Source organism: Somniosus microcephalus, chromosome 13, assembly GCF_052327205.1.
Source record: "Somniosus microcephalus isolate GS21.2 chromosome 13, FLI_Smic_1.0, whole genome shotgun sequence".
In the NCBI taxonomy this organism is placed as follows: domain Eukaryota; kingdom Metazoa; phylum Chordata; class Chondrichthyes; order Squaliformes; family Somniosidae; genus Somniosus; species Somniosus microcephalus.
In genome coordinates this window covers 155,413,886-155,436,547 of record NC_140999.1, presented here as the reverse complement: position 1 = coordinate 155,436,547, position 22,662 = coordinate 155,413,886, and the positions used below count along the sequence as shown (strand labels likewise).

At 41.6% G+C, this 22,662-nt stretch overlaps 1 protein-coding gene across 3 annotated transcripts in view; it reads left to right on the top strand.

Annotated features, from left to right (window-relative positions):
- The window catches only part of kcnb1 (potassium voltage-gated channel, Shab-related subfamily, member 1), a 386,592-nt gene extending 367,514 nt beyond the window's left edge, over positions 1-19,078 (top strand). For all 3 annotated transcript variants that reach the window (XM_086005406.1, XM_086005408.1, XM_086005409.1), the window contains exon 3: positions 5,088-19,078. In XM_086005406.1, coding sequence (XP_085861532.1) covers positions 5,088-7,196 — 2,109 coding nt within the window. In that variant the 3' untranslated portion in view covers positions 7,197-19,078. The remainder of the gene's footprint in view (positions 1-5,087) is intronic.
- Positions 19,079-22,662: the final 3,584 nt, after the last annotated feature.

Sequence of the window (22,662 nt, the reverse complement as noted above, 5' to 3'; positions counted from 1 at the left end):
ACCTTTCATTTCTACCCTCTTGACCTCTTTGCCCCAGCTAAATTTTTAAAAATTCCTTCATGGGTTAGGACCGTTGCTGCAGCATTTATTGCCCATCCCGAATTGCCCTTGAGAAGGTGGTGGTGAGCTGCAGTTCGTATGGTGAAAGTACTCCCAGGTAGGGAGCACATCATCCGAAAACACAACTTCAGGTTCCATATGTACGCTAACGACACCCAGCTCCACCCCTCTCAAACCCTCTACGGTCTCTAAATTGTCAGACTGATTGTCCGATGAGCAGAAATTTCCTCCAACTAAATATTGGGAAGACCGAAGCCATTGTCTTCGGTCCCTGCCACAAACTCTGTTCCCTAGCCACCAACTTCATCCTTCTCCCTGGCAACTGTCTGAGGCTGAACCAGACCATTTGCAACCTTGGTGTCGTATTTGACCTCGAGATAAGCTTCCAACCACATATCCGCTCCATCACCAAGACCACCTACTTTCACCTCCATAACATCGCCGGACTCCACCCCTGCTTCAGCTCACCTACTGCTGAAACCCTCATCCATGCCTTTATTACCTCTAGACTTGACTATTCCAGCACTCTCCTGGCCGGCCTCCCATCTTACACCCATCATAAACTTCAGATCATCCAAAACTCTGCTGCCCGTATCCTAACTTGCACCAAGTCCCATTCACACATTACCCTTGTGCTCGCTGACCTACATTGGCTCCCAGTCCAGCAATACTTCAATTTTAAAATTCTCATTCTTGTTTTCAAATCCCTCCCTATCTCTGTAACCCCCTCCAGCCCTTCAACCCTTTGAGATCTCTGCGCTGCTCCAATTCTGGCTTCCTGCGCATCCCTGATTTTAATCGCTTCACCATTGACAGCCGTGCTTTCAGCTCTCGAGGCCCTAAGCTCTGGAATTCCCTCCCTAAACCTCTCTCTCCTCCTATAAGACGCTCCTTAAAACGTACATCTTTGACCAAGCCTTTGGTCATCTGGCCTTATATCTCCTGATGTGGCTCAGTGTCAAATCTTGTTTGATAACGCTCCTGTGAAGTGCCTTGGGACATTTTACTAAGTTAAAGGCACTATACAAATGCAAGTTCTTGTTGTTGTTGGTATTAACTTCCAGACTGCAGTGCATTTTCATTCTGATTCACCCTTTACTCCCAACAAATAAATTCCACTTCGGCAAGATTGAGGTCCAATTTCATTCATTTTGGATGGTTTCTCATTGTAGTCACTTTTGCTCTCTATAAAGATAAAGATGTAAAGCATAACTGAAGAATAAATCTTTATTATATATCAGGATATTGTATTGTCAGAAAGTTCAGTGTTTTCCTATATTATTCCTTTAAAAAACATTTCACAAGGCAGAATTTACACAAGATAACTCTAATGATAGAAATTAACTGCAGTAGTTCTGATGATCATATTGGCGCGGATTTTCCAGGCTGTAAGTGCCCCGCAAGTTCCGGGTTTCCCCATGCGATGCGCACGTGCAAAAACCCGGAACTTGCGATCTGTCAAGTTTCAGCTTGACAGATCCACCGCATCCCCGGGAAATTGCTATTTGCCCAACTATTGCCCAGTGAATGCCCACAAAACTCTTACACCAGGTAAAAGCAGGCATAGGGCCTTCTTTTACCAGAGTAAGTGTTTAAAGAAATATTAAAATAAAACATTTTAAATCATTTAAACTTAAAAAAAAACCTTTAAAATTAGTTCAGGTTATTTTGGACCCTTTAAAAATGTTTACATTTATTTTTCAAAAAATTTAATTTTTGTTTTAAATGTTTAATTACATTGTATTTTAATTAATTTGACCATGTAATGATTTATTTTTATTTAAATTGTTTGAAATTTGTGTTTTTTAGGGGATTCCTATTAAGCTTATTAGAATTCCGTACATAAATGGAATCCCATAAGCATAATGGGGATCCCCTTTCTCATTGGTTGGGCCTGGCCCATGTGATCCTAGCCTATGTGATCCCAAGGACGCTTGCGAACCGCATGCGCCCCTGGGATACGTGGGCCTTTACGCAGCCGTACGCCTGCAGGCCCAGGAGCACGCATCTTCGTAGGTACAGGGCCATCAGGTAGGTTCGTACTTTTATTGCGGTTCGGAGGCATTCGCCTGCGGGAAGCCTCTGACCGCAAATTCAGGCCCAATATCTCTGGATCAGTGTTTTAAGACCTTTTCTCCCCCAAAAAAGTGAGAGAAGATTCTGTCTGGTCACTAGCCTAAATTTTATGATTGATGTTATTTAAACACTAGAGGTATCCTGTTTTAAACAAATTAGATTTATATATCATCAACCTTGTAAATATAGCAGGAAGATAGGTCCACAATTTTCAGCAAAATCATAATGTGTTAAAAGACGGCTGTGGTAAAAATTCCAATCAGCGGAAATCTTCCCCATTCGAGCTAAGCTAGTTAAATGTGAATCCAGAAGAGAGATTTTCACAGAAAGGATTATGAGAATGTAGAATGCACTGCCCTAGAAACTTGTAGATGGAAAACCAATTGAGGTGTTTCAAAGGAAGATAGATACTTAACTTGGGAAGTAAATGTATTAAGGGATTTGGAGAAATGCCAGGGAATTCTGATTAAAAAGATAAAGAGCTGTCATAACTAACAAAATGGTGGAGCATGCACCAAATGACCTGTTCCTGTTCCTATAGTTATTTAAGTTGCAACAACTGTCAGATAAAGTCCAAGAGAGGTCAATGTCTGAAATGTTTAATGGACTATTGTTGAAATGTTAACACTGTACTATCTACATACTACCTCTTTTTAATCTAATCTGTCAAGAGTGGTAAATAAGTGTCTAACAAAGGTGATAACAAGAGGCAAAATGTTCCTGTGTGTTGTGTAGCAAGATCATAAACACATTCTTTATCAATTGTAGAAGGGATAACAAATACTGTATACAGTACTAAATGATTCTCCTTCTCTGTGTTTACAAAAGACGCTATATTCTGTCTCCCCAGTCAGAAGTTGAATTCCTGAGGGGTGACAGAAGAAGTAAAGGAAAGAACTTTTATTTATGCCTCAGGACATCCCAAAGCACTTTTCAGTTAATGAAGTACTTTTGAAGTGTAGTCCCTGTTGTACTGTAGAAAACGCAGCAGCCAACTTGCGCACAGCAAGGTCCCACAAACAGCAATGAGATAACGACCAGATAATCTGTTTTTTATTGATGTTGGTTGAGGGATAAATATTGACGAGGACACCGGGGAGAAATTCCCTGTTCTTCTTCAAAATAGTGCCATGAAATTGTTTAGGTCCAACTGAGAGAGCAGACAGTGCCTCAGTTTAACATCTCATCTGACAGGCGGCACCTCTGACAGTGCAGCAGAGGCTCCCTCAATACTGCACTGAGGTAACAGCCTAAATTGTGTGCTCAAATCTCTAGACGGTGACTTGAACTCACAACCTTCTGACTGATGTGCAAAAATGCTACCAAGGAGGACAGGGTAGGAAGAAATAGAATAGGAAGCGAGCTCCTGAGATAGATCGAAAATTGACTAAACCAGAGAAAGCAAAGAGTGGGTATGAATGGAGTTGTGTAGGCATGGTAAGGGGTCAAAAGTGGTGTGCCACAGGAATCAGTACTGGAGCCATCGCCGTTTACAGTTTATCTAAATTATTTGAAACTGGGGATAGAAACAAGGGGACCTAAATTCCTTCATGCCCCAAACTGCACCTGATTCTGGGAACATGCAGCAATGGTGTGCCAGAACAGAGAGGCCCGATGATTAAGAAAATTCATCCTTGGACCTCATCAGGATAAATCAAGTGAACTGCGGGCGCCAATCAGTCAGAGGAATGTCAAAAGAACACATTGGCCCGGAATTTGTGGTGGGTAATAACAGGGAACGAACAGTGTTCGCTGTCATTACCCCTTTGAAACTGACCGCAACTTCAGCATGTCACGCATGCGCGGAAATCCTGAAGTTGCAGTCAGTCATTCACTGCTCCGACACTGGCTGCGCTGTGCCCACCCTCCTCCCTCACCCCACCATAGCTGGCAATCAGTGTAATCAGGGAAATCAGTGAAATTGATGAAAACTTGGGGCGCGAAATTCGGTTACGCCCCATTTGAGGGCGGTAACCGAGTTAATGCTGGACATGTAGCGCCCAGCACGGAAGCCCCCGGAGAACTAACGGCAGGCGCAAAGGAGCCGAATTTCTAGCCCTTGGACTTTTCTGCGGTAATATCGCTGTTAAATACACCATTAAAAGTTAGACCATGTTGATTAGGTGTAACTGGAGTTTTAATAGTGTATTAACTGCTAAACAAATGTTATAGCCCTGAAAAACTCATTTTAATTTTGTGGAGTGTCAAATTTATACATTATAATAAAAATTTCAATTTTTAAGAAACTTTAAAAAGAATTATATTTTTTTAAAGTTTGTTCATATTTATTTCAGGTTTTCCTTGTCCCCATGTGAGAGCCCCAATCTTTGTTTTGCTCTCTAACATTTTTAAAAAGTCAGAATAAAAGGAGCTTTTTTGTTTCCTGGTTCCCTGTCTGTATGAATTCTACATTGTGATTGGCTGCTTAGTCAGCTTGTTGACGTCACAGCAGCTCACGCTATGGAATTCCCACTAAACTACACTGATCTCAACTGCACGTCGAAAAAGCCAAACTTCTCACCACAGAGATCGCAAGATCTTTGTGGGAAGCTTTCTTCGGGGTCGAACGGTGAATGCCTTTGCTTCGCCGCTGACCGCAAATTATGGGCCATTAGGTGAGTTTGCCACTACAATCATCAACAGTAATTTCTGGACATCGATATTTTAACTGAATATTTATATTTTGAACGTATACTGACTTTTATATGTCCACCATATCAATGGTGTCATATTGGAGAATTTTAAAATAAACATGAGAAAAACAGACTCAAATATCTGTGACAGACAGGAAGAGCATAGAATTATCCATACAAATCACTAATGATAACCAATATCAAATCTTTTCATACATGTTCAGATATACAGTACTGTATTTAAGAAAAGAAAGGAAATAATTGAAAAATGACATATTCTGAACTCTCTAATGTGCAAAATGTTCTCTTCTTTTACAGATTTTGGCAATAATATCTATTCTTTTCATAATATTATCAACAATTGCCTTGTCACTCAACACACTTCCTGAACTACAAGACGAGGATGAATTTGGACAGGTCACAGACAACCCACAGCTGGCTCACGTAGAAGCCGTGTGCATTGCATGGTTCACCATGGAATACCTATTACGTTTCTTGTCATCACCAAACAAATGGAAGTTCTTTAAAGGTCCACTGAATGTCATTGATTTATTAGCCATTTTGCCATATTATGTCACTATTTTTCTCACAGAATCCAACAAAAGTGTGCTTCAGTTCCAGAATGTCAGACGAGTGGTTCAGATTTTCCGTATTATGAGGATACTACGAATTCTCAAATTGGCTAGGCATTCTACAGGCTTGCAGTCTCTAGGATTCACACTCAGACGAAGTTATAATGAACTTGGACTGTTGATTTTGTTCCTGGCCATGGGCATAATGATATTTTCAAGTTTGGTGTTTTTTGCTGAAAAGGATGAAGATGACACTAAGTTCAAGAGTATTCCTGCTTCTTTCTGGTGGGCCACTATCACTATGACAACTGTTGGGTATGGTGACATCTATCCTAAAACCCTTTTGGGCAAGATAGTCGGTGGATTGTGTTGTATTGCAGGAGTGTTGGTGATTGCTCTTCCCATACCAATTATTGTGAATAACTTCTCAGAGTTCTACAAAGAGCAGAAAAGACAGGAGAAAGCAATAAAACGAAGAGAAGCACTTGAGAGAGCTAAGAGAAATGGAAGCATTGTCTCGATGAATATGAAAGATGCTTTTGCTCGTAGCATAGAACTTATGGATATTGTTGTTGAGAAAAATGGAGAAAACATGGACAAAAATGAAAAAGTGCAGGATAATAATCTTTCTCCCAGCAAGTGGAAATGGGGAAAGCGAACTGTATCCGAGACCAGCTCTAGCAAATCTTTTGAAGCTAAATACCAAGAACAAAGTTCTCCAGAAAATGCACGCAACCCAAATGTTAGCCCACAACACCTAAATGTACAGAAATTAGAGGAGATGTACAGTAAAATGGCAAAGACACAATCTCAGCCTAATATGAACGTGAGTCAAATGAGGCAGCCATTTAAAGTTAGAAAGCAAAATCAAATAGAAATGCAGAAAATTTCTGATCCCTCTGACCCACTATTAAGCACACCAGATGGAGTAGTGGATATGAGAAGCCTGTCTAGCATAGACAGTTTCATTAGTTGCGCTACAGAGTTTCCTGATGCTGGAAAATTTACTCACAGTCCTATAGTAACACTGCCCAATAAAGTGCAGGTGAACCGCGGTCTTGAAAAAATCCAGGATCAAGAATCACCAGTCTTGCCATCTAATAATGCACCAAGCATGCAAACCGCCACAGCACTAGAAGGCAGTTATGGTAAGAACCTCTTGGACATCAACACTAATAACTCTGCTTACATCTCTGCAATAGATAAACATGGCAGCATCTCTGTAGAAAGCCCTAAAGGCTCATTCAAACAAGGCAACCCCATAAAATCTAGATCTCTCAAAGTAAATTTTATGGAAGGTGATGTCAATACTATTCAAAACACAAACATAACAGCACTGTCAGCAATTGTTGACCCCATTATGATTGGCTCTAAAAGTATCACAAGTCCCATGGATGGCCCATTACATATGGAGCGACAGCTGCCTGGTGTAGAAGCTTCAACAACTTCATCTGGAATTAAACCTCCGGAAAACATTATACCAGTGGTTTTTACTTTCCATGATGACGGAATAAAGAAGTACATTGATGCAGACAGTGATGAAGAAGATCAGTCTCTGGTTGGAAGGAACCCTTCTGGACCAACAAGTCTCAGCTGCCACATCCTGAACAGTGACTATCCAAGTCAGAAGGATGGTGTCTACCGAAAGGATGGAAATTATTTAGAAGAATCTGGTGTGGCTTCTTCAGCAAAGCACTTTGGACAAAACTGCATGTACAGTATGGAAAGTGTAACTGATAGAGTTAAGAAAAGTGGCAACCAAGAAGGCAACAAGTTGGACAATCACATCTCACCAGAGATTCATGTGACATCTGGTGAAAGTAGCTGTTCCACTGCATATGATGACACCATTTGACCTTTAGGTCTGCCAGGCTGCTGTCTGAGCTGGAATTGTGAAATGAAAGTGCATATCCTCAAAAAACAGAGCTTTGTATTTTTTGCATGGCATGAAAAACTATTTCAAGCAAGCCAGTGTTACCTTTAAAGTCTAAAGGAGTGTTTAATGGAAGGGAACCTGAGAACATTGACCAAAATGTAAAGGTCCTGCCCATGGAACATTAGCACTGAAGAAGGGAAAAACTATACCAAACTTCTGCTAACTCATACCATCAGAATTTTATCACACTATTCTTTTTCATTACTAAATCCCTTCTGCCTATCCAATGACTATAGAGGAATACAAAGTCTGATTACACAGCTTAAACATAGAGATCATGGTGGGCTCTCAGAGAAATGCAGAAAGTATTTATTTGCAAATAAAAAAAACAAAGTTTTGGAAAAACATTCTGGATCCTTTGAAGGGCACTGCCTGGATTTCAATTACAGACTCTGGTTGCATAATTGAACCACAGTGGATACCATTATTGTATCATGTGATTTGTCTAGTGGATGCAAATAATCTTTGAAGCAAAAGAAGAAAAACGCTTGCACTGAGGATGTGCTTGTTTTAGTTCCGATTAGGCTCTATTGGTTGTAGAATTGCAGTATTTGCTCAATTTCCTTAATTAACCCTTTGAGGAATGCATTAACATTTCTGCACCAAAATTAAAAATGTAACAAGATTTTTAAAATTGCAGTTTATTCCAAAAATAGTGCATATCAAGAAATATTCTTTGGTTCTGTGTATTTCTTTAATCATGGTTGCTAGCTAACACTTAGCTTTAAAAACTTGCAAAAGTCATATTGTAGATGTCATGTGAAGAAAAGAATGTATTTTTGAAGCTGAAAAGTTCTTTCAATATTCAAAGATCTTAACCTTGGCCCTGAATTATTGGTCAGGAAAATAAAATGTTTGGGAGGGGGGGGAGGGTGAGTTGCACCAGTTAAATGATGGATATGAAACTGCCTTTATCATAGTGAAGCTTCACTATCAATTTAGGTCTATATATATATTACAATGGTTGGAATTGTCATCATACAACAAAATAGATGAATGTATCTATCAAATGAAGAAGGTTTCTGCTATGAAAATTTTAATTACCTGTATCAAAACTTCCAACTCCAACGTTATCATTTCTGTTAACCTTATTATTGCGGCTAGATTATTTTCTAGAATGGAAACATATACACAGATATTTTTCATTCTGAATATCTAAACATAATGCCCATGTAGAAATGCCTTCACAGCTTTGACATAACTTTATTGTAAACAAGGCCAGAAATCCTTTTTGAAAATGTAAAACATCATAACATTTCATAAAGGTTTCCATGGTAAAGAATATGATCATAGACTTTATTTTCAAAGTACAATATCAAACCAAACTTAGCACGTTTACCAGATTTGAAGTTTACAGTTTTAAATGATAGATTTATTTTTAACAATGGAATAATGCTTATTTTTTCATTCTGGCTGCCAAGGTATAGATCTAAATGATTAAAAAGTAGCACTTTGAAAATGTTAAAGTTTTATTTTTGGTATAGTAATCTTGTTATAAAATACTATCTTCAGTTCTAAAAATTAACAATAATAGAACTGAAGAGTCCTTTGAATGTAACAGTATGAAAGCCACCTCGACAACAAAGACATGCATTTTCAGTCTGAGCTTATGTGACATTTAAATGTCGTTTTCCTAGGAAGCTAAAAGAAATTACGCATACATTAGTTCAGTCTACCCCCGATACAAGGCAAAATCAGTATGGAAAAGGAAATCAGAAATACATTGCTGCTTTCCTTTTCCTAAATATGTCCATGTGTATACAAGAGATGTATTATATCAACACATATATAATATATAAACACACAAATGACTGTTTACACACTATATAAAACTCCTGTTTAACACTGTGGTATGTAATTGATTATAGTAACTGTTTCAGAAGGTTAATAGTAAACTTAACCTTGCTTTGGGTAATGATACTTTTCTATTTTCACCATTTTTTTAAATTACCACCATATCAGTATGAAATATATAATTTTGTTCATCTAACAGGTCCTAGTGCTGAGATGCAGCTTCATCGTTCACTCTAAATCTGCATGCCACCATTCCATACATGGGGCTGAATTTTGCCGGCGCTCAGTGGGCGGGTTCAGAGGTGAGTCCGCTGTCAAAATCCAATGATTGACAGTGGGGCGGTATCCCGCTCTAAACCCGCCTCCTTGTGAGTTTCCCTAGTGCCGGTTCTGCCTGTGCATTGCAGACACGGCGGCGGGTCATTCAATTGTGCGCGTTGAGAGGGTGTTTAAACCAATGTACGCACCATTTTAGCAGGCACAAAGTATTTTCCCCAAGTTTTCCACGAGGTTCCCGTCATTCGGGTTCTGAACAACTCTCCATTTCTTTCAATAGGTGGCAGCTGCAAAAGTGGTTTAAAATTTACCATTTTACAGCTGGTCACTTTCCAATCTCAGGAGTTTCAGGCTTGAGTATTTGGATCAGACTTTTAAGCTTTATGCATTTGGGAAGTGTTTGCAGTAAACTTTCTATTCACTGTCACCTCCTTGCAATATCATTTCTAACCTTTGATAGATTGATTCTGTCATCTGAACTTCACCTGCCATATGAATCATCAGAATGGGCACGATTTATGCTCTGTCACCTTGGTCCTCCGAATCTGATGACGATCAGCCGCAGCAGCAGCAGAACCAGCCACACCAGCAGCAGCAGCAACAACAAGAGCACCAACCTTCTCCTCAACCACCTGATGCTGCACAGGTCATAGGGCATCAGTGCAGGGCTGCACCACGTCGGAGGCCATACCCCCAACACAGGGTATACAGGCAGAGGATGAGCTTCCTCAACATGACGGAGCAGTAGTGCCAAAGGAGGCTCAGGCTATCGCGCCAGGTCATCACAGACATTTGCACTTTACTGGAGCAAGACCTGCAGCCCAGAGGAATGGGTGGACACTCCTTACCAGTGGCTGTCAAACTCACCCTTGCCCTCAACTTCACCTCAGGCTCCTTCCAGGCATCTGTAGCAGACCTTTGTGGCATCTCGCAGTCGACCGCCCACAGATGTGTCACACAGGTAATCGATGCCCTCTTTAACAAGTCCACAAATTATATTCATTTTGCCACTGATGAAGCCACTGTCAATGAACGTGCACTTGGCTTTGCTGCTCTTGTTGGCTTCCCACAGGTGCAGGGAGTCATCGACTGCACACATGTGGACATCAGAGCTCCCCATCACAATCCAGTAGCATTTGTTAACTGCACGGGCTTCCACTCCCTCAACGTTCAGCTGGTCTGCAACCATAGGAAGATTATCATCCATGTGTGTGCCAAGTTCCCTGGCAGATGCCATGACTCGTACATCCTGCGCCAGTCCACCGTCCCTCAGCTCTTCGCACCGCCAAACAGTCTTATCGGCTGGCTGCTTGGAGACAAGGGCTATTCCCCTGAAGATGTGGCTCATGACACCTTTGAGGAGGCCAACAAATAAGCCTGAGGGACATTATAATCAAAGCCACATCTCCATGAGAAGTGTCATCGAGCAGACAATGGGCTTGCTCAACATGCGCTTCCAATCCCTCAACAGATAGGAGGAGCCCTTCAGTACGCACCAGCTAGGGTCTCGCGAATAGTTGTCGTCTGCTGCACCCTGCACAACATAGCACAGCAGCGAAGATTAGTACTGGATGAGGAAGACAGCGCTGAGCGCAGAGCCTCATCGGAGGACGAGGAGGGTCAGGACGAGGCGGCTCACCATGAGGCTGGTTATGAGGATGAGGAACACCTGGACGAGCCGGCGGTCCCATTGTGATCAGTACATGAACATGTTGCTGCCCGTCTCGCCAGGGATACCCTTATCATTGGCAGATTTCAATAACTTCATGCAGCTTATACATGTGGCTGCCACCTGTGTACGCAGGTTTGCATCACCCAACACCAAAACCATGCAGCAGTCAAACAATGATTCGTCCCTTGTTTTGACTCACCACCATTGCTGGGTGTGAAATGAACCTTGACCCTTCACTCTGCCACTTCCATTTCATCACACAAATTTGCCAATGACCTCCAAGTGTGACAATTAGATGATTTATTAACAGCACTTCATAGAATACTAACATGACATTGATAAAGAAAGACACACCCGAGTGACTACCCTTGTGATTATTTGTGTGGGATCTTTCTTTTCTGGGCACTTCTACGTCGTGGTACCCCTGCGGCTTCAGCAGAGGTAGAGGCAGCCTCCTCGTCTCTGTGCTGCATCTGCTTAGACGCCTTTGGTGGTCATCCTCTGGGTTTTGGACTCACTGATGGCTCCACCAAAGTCTGCTCCTCCTGCAACTGTGCATGCGCAGACTCAGCCATCACTGTCCGGGGAGGCATCTGGGGCTCTGACCGAGGGGTTGGCAAGCGGGTGAAAGTCAGAGCACTTGGAGCGGAGCCCCCACTTCCATGTCCCCTCCCACCATCATCCCTCTCATGGGCCACCCGCACTGCCCTGCTAGCAAGTAGCTGGAGAGCACCTTGCTGCACTTCAGTAGGGCCATGAGGGCCCACCTCTATACTGACATCCCTCCTACAAAGGATGTCTATGAGTCTCTGGTTTCTCTCCTCCATAGATGCCCATCTCTCCTCCATTTTCCCCCATCTCTCCCCCCATAGCTGAGCATCTATTTTGAAGTGAAACCATGTTCTCATGCGACTAGCGCTGTGTCTCCTCCATGCAGGTGGCCATCCTATCTATGGAGGAAGATATAGTTGCCAGTGAGTGCGCCACAGTGTTGCTCATGCTGGAGATGGACTCCTCCGTTCGCTGCACACTCGCAGTCACCGCGGTCGCAAAACCAGTCAGAGCCTCCTGCACTTGTTCCTGCAGCTCCAGGATCGTCCTCTTCCTGGATGGCCCCTGAAGGTCAGCGTCTGCATGCAGTTGAGCAGAGCTAGGGGACTCTTGTATCCTCTGATGATGAGTCTCCACTGCTGTCACTGTCTCCACCATCTGCTGCTGCTCAGTTGTGATCTGTGAGACACCAGGTGACAACACTACTCTATCTCGTGACATACCCACCGAGGTGTGCGACTCTGCGTTGTCTGAGGTGACGCTGTGCCCTCAGAGGCAGGAGGCTCCTCTGAGGAGTCTTCTTGCTGTTGCTCCTGGACATTGGGGGGGGTGGGGGGGTGCTCTTGATGGACCTGTGGGAGAGTGAAGACATCAGTTCGATATACAGGATGTCTACTGCAGACACATAGCATTATCCACATGATGAGCATTCATCTTGTCTTGACATCACACCCCATAAGAGGCAATGATGAAAGGCATGCAATTGTATGGAAATTCATTCTGTCACCAGCTTCTTCTACTGAGCCGTCCCCCACTTCCGGAATATCCACCACTCCAGCAATCTCCAGTGCTGCCTCCTCTGCACTCGCCAGATATGACATGGTTTGTGGAGACCCTCCTCCTGTTCGCTCCCTCTTATTGTGGGCTATCTTTTCCTGCAAGAAGGGAAAGAAGAGAAGGTTCAGTGAGGGCGATGGTATGAGTGTAAGCAATGGAATGGAATGGCATAGAGCTTTACACTAACAATTTGATGGAGTGGTTGACAATACCAAGTTGCCTCCTTTTGTGTTGTTAGTTGCTGTCATTGCATAACAATGAGTTTCAGTGTGAGGGCTGCATAGTAAGATGGCGACCTGATAATGTAGATAGAGTTAGAGGGATGGATGAAGGTACAAGGGATGTTGGGCTGTGTAGCGTTGTGCAGGAGTAGGGGTGGCAATGTAGAGTGGTACGAATGTGATGAGACACACAGCAGCATCAAGATAATTGTGGCTTAATACTCACTTTTCCTGATCTTACTGGATCATTGAACCTCTTGCGGCTCTGCACCCAGGTGCGAACCACCACTGACACCACTGCAATATCTGCAGCCACGCTGCCTTTGACTGCTGGGGAGGCCGGTTCCTGCTGTCCGCAGGGAAGAGAACCTCCCTACGTGCTCTCACTCCCTCCACAAGATGATGGACAGACTCATCTGTGAAGTGAGCTGCTGCAAGCTCAGAGTGCAGGGACCCAAACACTGACAGCACTGAATGCTATCAATTTGCAACTGACAGTAACTGGGGCCATGGCCCCTTTAAATAAACCGGCAATAATCGCGTCATCCGGTGATGTCACCAGACCCGCACCCTTTAATAGGGCCAGGAAATGCGCAGGGCGGGCCTAACAAGGCCCATTAGGGCAAGATCCGATTTATCGACATGATGATCCACGCAGTAGTGGGGTCGTCCCCCCGCCGCCGACCTCTCCCACCTTGAAGCCGCCCAGGTAGGTGAAATCGCAGCCATGGAATTTAGAGACTCTCAGTAATTGGTATCAGATATCAGTTGTAACAATCACAAGTCTGCAGACAGATAGCATGTGGTGTGAAGGTGAGATAGGTGTGAAGATGCAGATAAGGGAACAGTGTACGTAGCAATTATCAATTCTATATTCCCACGCAATTTGTCAAAAGATGCAAATTATGCTAAACGTGGGTCGTACTGGTGCAACTCGCCCTTGATACCAAAGGCAGTTCACTGCCTCTCAAAGCAAAGAAAACGCCATCCACATGCCAAACACTCGCTTGGAAAACTGCTCTTGTTGCAATTTGCTTTGTTTAAAATTGCGTAGCTGAATTGCTCTACTCTGGCACTTGAAATCTACTTCCCTTATTTCAATTAATTTATTTAATATTTTATACTTAATGACATAACTATTTACATTTTTTTTATTGTCAAAACCTGTTGCTGACAGGAAGCTTTAAAAAATTGTTAAATCTGTAACAGCCTGAACTATTTTCTTTATTCCATTAAAGATTACAATAGTTCCACTAAGTAAACATATGCCGGAGAAAAAATTGCATGCCTTATGTCCGTACAAATAATTCATTCCAATCTGTTTAACCAAATTCCACAACCCAATGACCTTAGCAGGATTTCACCATGCTCAACTGTTCTTTTATTCTGCTGAAGTTCACTGAGAAATCTACTTAAAGAGAGAACAATGGGGAATAAAACCAAGGCAGTTCCAAGTAATGTGTAAGGAGGTAGGCCATTTGAAAGGTGTAATTCAAACACGGAAAGATTATAAGGGTGTCAGACAATGCTAATCATGTCCTGAAATGCTATAGCGAACACTTCCAGCAAAATCTTGTTGCCTATTGTTCAACTGAAACTTTCAAGACTGAGATCAATAGATTTTTGTTAGGTATATGGAGCAAAGGCTGGCAAATGAGGTTGAGGTACAGATCAGCCATGAGCTAATTGAATGGTGGAACAGGATCGAAGGGCTGAATGGCCCAATCCTGTTCCCATATTCCTATTTTTCCTAATAAGATTTTCTTTTAAAAGCAGGGTATATATTAGGTCTCTGATAATTCCTGTATGAAAGCACAATTGAAAATAATCATTCGTATGGGACTGAATGGATAAGATGCAGTTAGGAAAGAATGAGTCCTCCAAAAGATTATCATTACCAGATAATTACATTGAAGACTGATGACTTTAAGACTGCAGTGGTAGATCTCTCCGTGCCTTGTCTTGGCAGAACCTTGTACATAATAAAACCTCTGCTGTCCAACTTGCTTTAAGTACAAGAGCTCCAGATAAAATACATTAGCCAATTCCGGTGAAGGGAGAGCAGCATTCCCAATGAATTTTTGTTCCATACCAGGGGAATACGAGCACGCACACTACTGCTTGATGGGTGCAGATGGGTTGGGGTTGAGGTCTCATTGTATTCAGGATAACAATTACCACTTGCTAGTTTAATCCAGATGATCGACCTCTGTCAAACCACAATTTGTACGGTGTATTCCCTGCTGTAAAACTTTAGTTTGCTGTTTATTAAAATGTATCTAACACATAGTTGTAACTTTCAAGAATAATTATCACAAACTGGTACAGCTCACATTTGCAGCTCACAGCCAAGGCAGTGGAAATCAGTGTAAGAGGTAGTTAAATATTTTATTTTTCAAGTGCAGATGTTTGGATAACCTCTGCATTTTCTTGTTTGCCATCTTCATGGCCCTATGAGTATCAGATGTATGAAGTGGTCACATGACCTGCATGTGTCGCAGAATAGTCTATTTTTCTGTTCAAATAAACATTATCAGTATTTTAGCAAACTTTATATAAGGGCAACTAAGTAAAACAAAATTATGTTTTGTATCATGAATTACTGAGTTAGAAGCAAAAAAATGTTATTAAATTATGTAAGTAACTTAATTTCTTAGAGTACTGTTTGAGAGAGAATTGTTAATTGATTTTCACAGCTAACTGCATGTCTGCTAAAGGGCACCAAATCTATTTGGTGTCATGTAATTAATGTTATCACATAACAACCTGGTTTCTATGGATGCAGAAGGGGCAAAAGAAACACGAAACAGCTCTCATGCCAGCATGCTAGCAGAGAGAGATTGTGTGGCATGATAATGAAGATGTCAAAAGATAGCAGGCCTGACTGCTGAAGTAATGCGAGAGAAACAAGCCCCCGTGAGCTGCATTGCACAGCATCTTGCCATAACTACCAAGCTCATTCTTTTTTGCAAATCTGCTGATTTTTCAAGGGAAAAACATACGATGAATACACATAACAAATAAATATCTTTTTATAAAATGAAATTTTTTGATCTCATGATCTGTGACATCAAAATGTATCTTTGCAGCAGCTCTCACGTGCTTCAAAGAGGAATCAAGTATTCCTTTAAAGGCCCTTTGCTTTGCCTGATAGCTCACTTTCCCTGCTAAGTTGCCATAAACAGGACCCTGCATAACAATGAGCAGCTGGCAGGCTCTAGTTTCAATTTGTTTATCAATTCAGTTGCAGAAGCAAGCAAATCCTCCGCCTATCAGCAATCAGAGATTCCCATCCCAGGCTTCCTGTGGCTAAACACCTTGGCATAATTGCTCATAGCACAGAGGCCATCAGCCATTCTCACCTGGTGATCACCCCTTGTTGGAAGGCCAACATCTTCCACAAGATAGCTAAGAGCTGCCTTCTTGACAAAGAAGGTCAGAAGAATTCCAACAATGTTGAACGCAAATGGAAAGTAGCAGATGTGCCAAGCTATTCAGAACGACATGATCGATTGTTGCGCTAATCTGAACCTCATGCCAATGCCACATAATTGGTGTAAAAAGTGTAATTTGTGGGAGTCTGGGAAAACTCGCTTCATATGGTATTCATGTTTAAACACTGTGACATTTTTTAATTTTAAAATTCTCCAATGAACGTGGGTAGCCCTAATACGTCAGTTCCAGCACTTCCTTATATGGATCATGAAGCAGTTGCTGAGTGATGAAATGGCTGCACTCACTGTCAAAATGTCTGTTTTATTTCAATAAAGATGATGAGGCACTATTCAATGCAGTGGCTCTGTAACACTAAACTGTCCTAATGTTGCATCACCTATATCGACTGGTACTGTTTGAAAATCAACATGGGTTTCAAATTTACAAACAAGGCCTAGCAGTACTGCAAATATTTGGGCACTTGGTGTCTATGGTTACATGCAACTCTGCAGTTTTAAGCAGAAGAGAGTTCCTTTACCTTTTCCACTGACACCTCAGTCTGGAAGTTGGGTTTCGACCTATATATACCTACCTGTCATAGAGTTATAAGGTTATCCTATCCTTGCTGATATCATTGGCAATAATTCTTTGGTATCCATAAGAAAAATGACTGTTTCTGCTGGTTATGTTTAAATAGACAAATGGCACTCAAAAAAAAAGGCTTTTTTCCTCAGTGAATGAATCCATGTTGTTCTAACTGTCTATTTTATCACATGGTACACATGGACAGCAAGATCAAATCTCCTGATGCCAGTGATAGCTGGACTGCAAGGATTATTCATTTTTGAGGGTGGTAAATCGCACGTTCTAAGACATTGCTAATTATTCAATCAGAACAATCTTCATTTTATACCAAATTACCATTACATCTGATCCATGAACAGACATTTCCCATTTGTGTTTGACCATTATCATAACATTCCAATAAACGAAGGGATTTGCCATTTTCAGCAGAGGACAGTGGTAGACGCAACATTGCATTTCTGTATTTCATCAAATGCAAAATGGGTGTACTTACTACCTTATTGGATAGTCGTTGCTGTCCTATTAAGGGTTTAATGACTTGACAATATAATTTCTGAATCAGGCACTATTACTTGTATCTCCTGAAGTTTTATTTTGGTTGTAAATTTTATTACATAAGTCTTTTAATTGTTGTGTTTTATGATTTAACAACTGTTTCTGTGAAAATCAATGTCTTTGTATGCATGTAGTGGTATGGAACTGTGATATCTGTGTGGCACTACAATACTGTACTTGTCTGATAAACTATGTCAAAGCGTCTAAGGATTTTAAAGCAATGTTTCCCACTGCATACTGTTCAAAAAGTAAATTAAGGGTATGTATAAAATGTAAGAGTCTATGTGGTCTTTTTAGTCAAAATTCATGCGCTGGTGAAAATAGCCCATTTAAGTAGATACATAACATTTATGATAAATTTTATTAATAACTCAAAAGAAGTAAATAAAATTATTCAGAAAGTATCTTCTGACCTTTATTACTAGGGCAGAAACTGGTTATATTGTTGTTGTATTCAAGACATATGGATCCGAGATAGACCAACATTGCACATATTGCTGTCAGCTGTGCCACATTCATATCTGATGGGCATCGCACAATAATTGCTTTCATTATGCCAGTGATTTATTCCTAATATTACAGATTATTTTAGTGGCTCTATTTTATATATATATATATATATATATTATATATTAATATGCAAACATGTAAGTGTTAAGTCAATCTTTCACTGTCAGATCTGAATGCTGCGTTAACATTTACTCTGCTGAATAAACAGGTACTCCACACAGTTAGAATGACAAACAGTAGCACACATTTTTTGATTGTTTGCAGCATCAGCTATTTCAGGGCAGAAAGTTCTCATCAAGAACTGGCAAGAGTTTCACTTAAAGATTACAATTTAAACGCGGTCCCAGCCTTCACAACAGGAACATGATGTGTTCTCAATCTGCCCGTATAAAACGTGTGTTTCGTAGTTAATTGGTTGCTGGCTACTAACAAGAAGCCAGCACTTAAAGGGGAGCTGCCATTTTTTATACTGCCACCCTGTTGGGTGGGCTGTGCAATGGGAAATGGATATGGGAGCACATGTGCAGCTGTAGGCCTGAAAGCCCTGCAGCTGTGACCATTGAAGAACAGCGTACAGTCGGCCTCCAGGCCCAAAGATCCATTGGGCAGCTGGAAGAGAAAAGTAGTACTTACCTTTTCTGGCTCCCCTTATCTTGCTGCCTGGCTTCCTCAGACCATACAATCTGAGGAAGTCAAGGCACAAGGCTTAATGCCAGCTTCTTCAAGTGTTCCTTAAAATGGCTGCCCTTCCAATTTAGTGAAAGGAAAGTGTGGTGGGAAGACTAGGAAAAAACTCCTCCTGGCTCATTTCCAAGACTGCCTGTCCGGTAAATCCTGAAAATCTCTCTGCTTTTCCTCTCTGTATTGCCTAGAAAATTAGCATTCCTCGGGTGCTAGGGAGAGGAATATCAGGACTGTGTGGTCATTTGAGTGGAGTAGCTTGAGAGTGTAGATAGAATCATAGATGATACAGCACAGAATGAGGCCATTTGGTCCATCGTGCCTGTGTCGGCTCTTTGAAAGAGCTGTCCAATTAGCCCCACTCTTCTGCTTTTTCCCCATAATCCTGCAAATTTTTCCCCTTCAAGTATTTCTCCAATTCCCTTTTGAAAATTACTATTGAATCTGCTTCCACCACCCTTCCAGGCAGTGCATTCCAGATCATAACAACTTGCTGTGTAAAAAAAAAATCCTCATGTCGTCTATGATTCTTTGGCCAATTACTTTAACTCTGTGTCCTCTGGTTACCGATACTTCTGCCACTGGAAATAGTTTCTTCTTACTTACTCTATCAAAACCCTTCATGATTTTGAACACTATAAAATCTCCCCATAACCTTCTCTGCTCTAAGGAGAACAACCCCAGCTTCTCCAGTCTTCACATCCTGAGAGACTGCATCCTCATCCATGCCACTGTAGCCATACAATAGCAAAATACTGCGGATGCTGGAAATCTGAAATAACAACAGAAAATGCTGGAAATACTCAGCAGGCCAGGCAGCATCCATGGAGAGAGAAACAGAGTTAATGTTTCAGGTCTGGGACCCTTCATCAGATAGTAGTAGTTCTATCCACCTCCCATCCACCATTTGCACACAGCTGGTGGGAAAGGCACGACCAGCGGTAGTCATGGTCGGGGGGGGGGGGGGGGGATGTAAGGAGGGAAATCCTGGTCGGGGCAGTGAGATAGTAGTACCTCATCACCCAAATTTTGCCAGCCCAAATGTATCAGGGTGGAACCTGTACCATTTTCATGGTCGGACCTAATTTAAATGAGTTTGGTGAGCTGCCAGCTCACTAATTGGGAGGGTGGGGCTGTGCTACTTAAAGGCCTGCAGCAGCACCTTAAAAGGGGTGCACTTTTTATTGTGGAGGACAACAGGCAGCAAGACTGTGCAGCTGCAGAAAAAAATGACTTCTAACAGGGCCAGAGATTCTCTGATGCAGCGGTGGAAATGTTGGTCAAACAACTGACCACTGAGGAAGGTCTTCTTCCCAATGGATTGGTAACAGGTACCAAGACAAATCAGTCAACAGGCATGGAGAGAAATGGCAGAAAATATCAATGTCACCAGCATTGTCCGAGGACCTGGTTGTGGTGCAGAAAAAAATGTAATGATCTGACCCGGATTGCCAAGGTAAGAATCCCCTTCACATCTCTCACTCTCTTCCCCACTTCCTGTGGCTTTCCTCCTTTCCACCTTGAAAACCTCAAAACCTGCTATTGCCCTCACAACTAATTCTCCTTCTTTGCCTCACTCCTCCATCCTTTCAACGTGCATATACTACTTGCCAGAAATTATTCTCCACAAAAACATATGGTAAGTTGTAAAGTCAATGATAACTAGAGGGCAGGAAGTGATATTTTATTATCTGTCCACTAACATACTGTTTGAGAGTGCAAACAGGACAGTAAAAAGACCAAAATCGCAACAATGTTCCTGTCCATATTCATTAAACCAATTTGTGCTGACCTACTAGCAATTCAAGTGCCCCCAAAGAATCCATCTATGTCTTCCCTATATTAAGTTTTGGAATAAGGTTGGGTTCACTAAGTCTATGATATATATGATGGAGGGCTGGATATATTGTACCCTTACCTGGTTCATTGGCATCTGCCAATTTGAATGGACACTGGGACTACTGCTTTCTCTTCCACCTCATGTCTAAACCGATGTGCCTCAAGACATCGCTGGCTGTCCACTGCCTCCATCTTCCACACCTTCAGCTCGAATGCTCTTCCAAATTATTTTCGGTACTGCTTCAATTTCTGCCATTTTCTGTTTAATTTTATTTAACTTTGAACAATCTGTTTGGACTGAGAGCAATCTTTGCTACACTTTAGCAGCAACCAATTGTTACAATTTGGGCTTTCTCTAATACCTTTTTCCAATGCAAATAGTTAGATGACAATTTCTGGCAGCATCTAGTAAATAAAATTGATGCAAAATAATTAGAGACTCATTGATGTCTGAAAATGAGTTGTTGTCGCTTGCTGCTGTGCTCAAATTGATTATCACAGAATTCTCTAATCAGTCACATGTTTTATACATGTAGATAACCTCCAGGAAACTTTCACATTGTTGCACAGTATCAATCCCCATTTAACATCACAAACTAAAATGCCTTTTGAATGACATCATCAGAAGAGCTGGCTTGGTGAGTTGCTTTGCAAAACAGTGTGAAAGAGATGAATTCATACATGATTAAGATGAGATGATTGTGAAGTACGGGTTAAGGACTGTGTTTCCATTGATATGAATTCATCTTCCTCCCACCTAGTTGCCCCAATTGTATCATCATCACTTCCTGTTTAAACAAAAATAATGAAACAGAAATAGAAAAAAAAGCATAATTATTAATTATTTGCAACCATTTCATTATCAATAGATACAAATTGTTCTCCCTTACTGGTAAATGCCATCAAAATTGATTGCTGCTCTCCATCAAGAAATGTACAAGCATTATCCCCTTGGGCCACAAAAATGACTTTTCATGTCCAAAAATAGTCTAATATTGATGACAAACCATCACAAAACGCTGAGGAAAATTATGTCAGTGCCACAGTCAACATTTTTTAATACATACTTTGTGCAATAAACTTCTGTATCCCACTTCTATCTGATATTACTTGAATGAATACCAGGTTGCACCAAACTTTACATGTATCCCTACAAAGTGCTTGGGGAGAAATTGGAAAACTGTGGTCATGTCCCATGTGAGATGAGCCTTCTTTCAGATTCAATAAGCAGCAGTCATTGGGAAGCTGAGGTTTGTTCAATGCTTTTGTCAGAGACTACAGTGAGATGGGGGATGTAAGTACAGTAAACGCAACACACATACTTTCTAATGTATCTTTGGGAATCATACAAAATCCTACCAAACAAAATTGCTTGTGCCATGAATCATCACCAATAGATAGTATTTCACCAATTTAAATTAGTGAGCTTATAAGAGAGATGGTACAGGAAACACAAGCATCACATTTGCACAGTAAGGTACTCTCTTTTGAGATTGCAATTGAGGCACACTGGAACTAAACGGTAGTGTAGGATTCGCAAAATTGAACATTGTCCTATAAGGGTCTATTGGCAGAAAAGGCCTTAATTTTAAAAGACTGTTTTAAAAGAAGCCCAGGAATAGGGGCACACAAAATGGCCACCAGACCCCGTGACCAGCTTTTGGGACATTTTAAAATGGTTCCTGCAGTCCACAGACAGCTTTTGTGGATTCAGCCCACAGTAAGTTCTGGAACACAGTTTCGGAGAAAACAAAACCAGACAGTACCCCATACATATAGATTGGATGCAGATCCGATCAGATCGGCCTGTAGATAAAGGCCATCTAAATGTTTACCCAGACAAAGGGAAACAGCTTCATATTCAAAGGAGAAACATCAAGACCCATTAAAGACAATACAAGGTCATTCCAGACCAGGGATGGCAGTTACTGGCCATCCCGAAGGTATTTTAAACACAAAGACTACCCCGCTGTGCTACAAGCCTGCCAAAAGTTAAACAAAGACTAACCTTGATATGGCAGGAGATAAGGGCCTCCATGAAAAGTATAACTGGAGTCCTGGGGTAGCATTGAAGAAAAAAAGGACGAATTCGGATCGGAGACCATTGGGTTTCGGCAGCCATTGAGGAGCATCAGCATCGGGAGAGACCAGTGCAGTTCATTTTTGAGAGATTGCTCGGGGGTCCGAAGAAGGCTTTTTTGGACTCGGA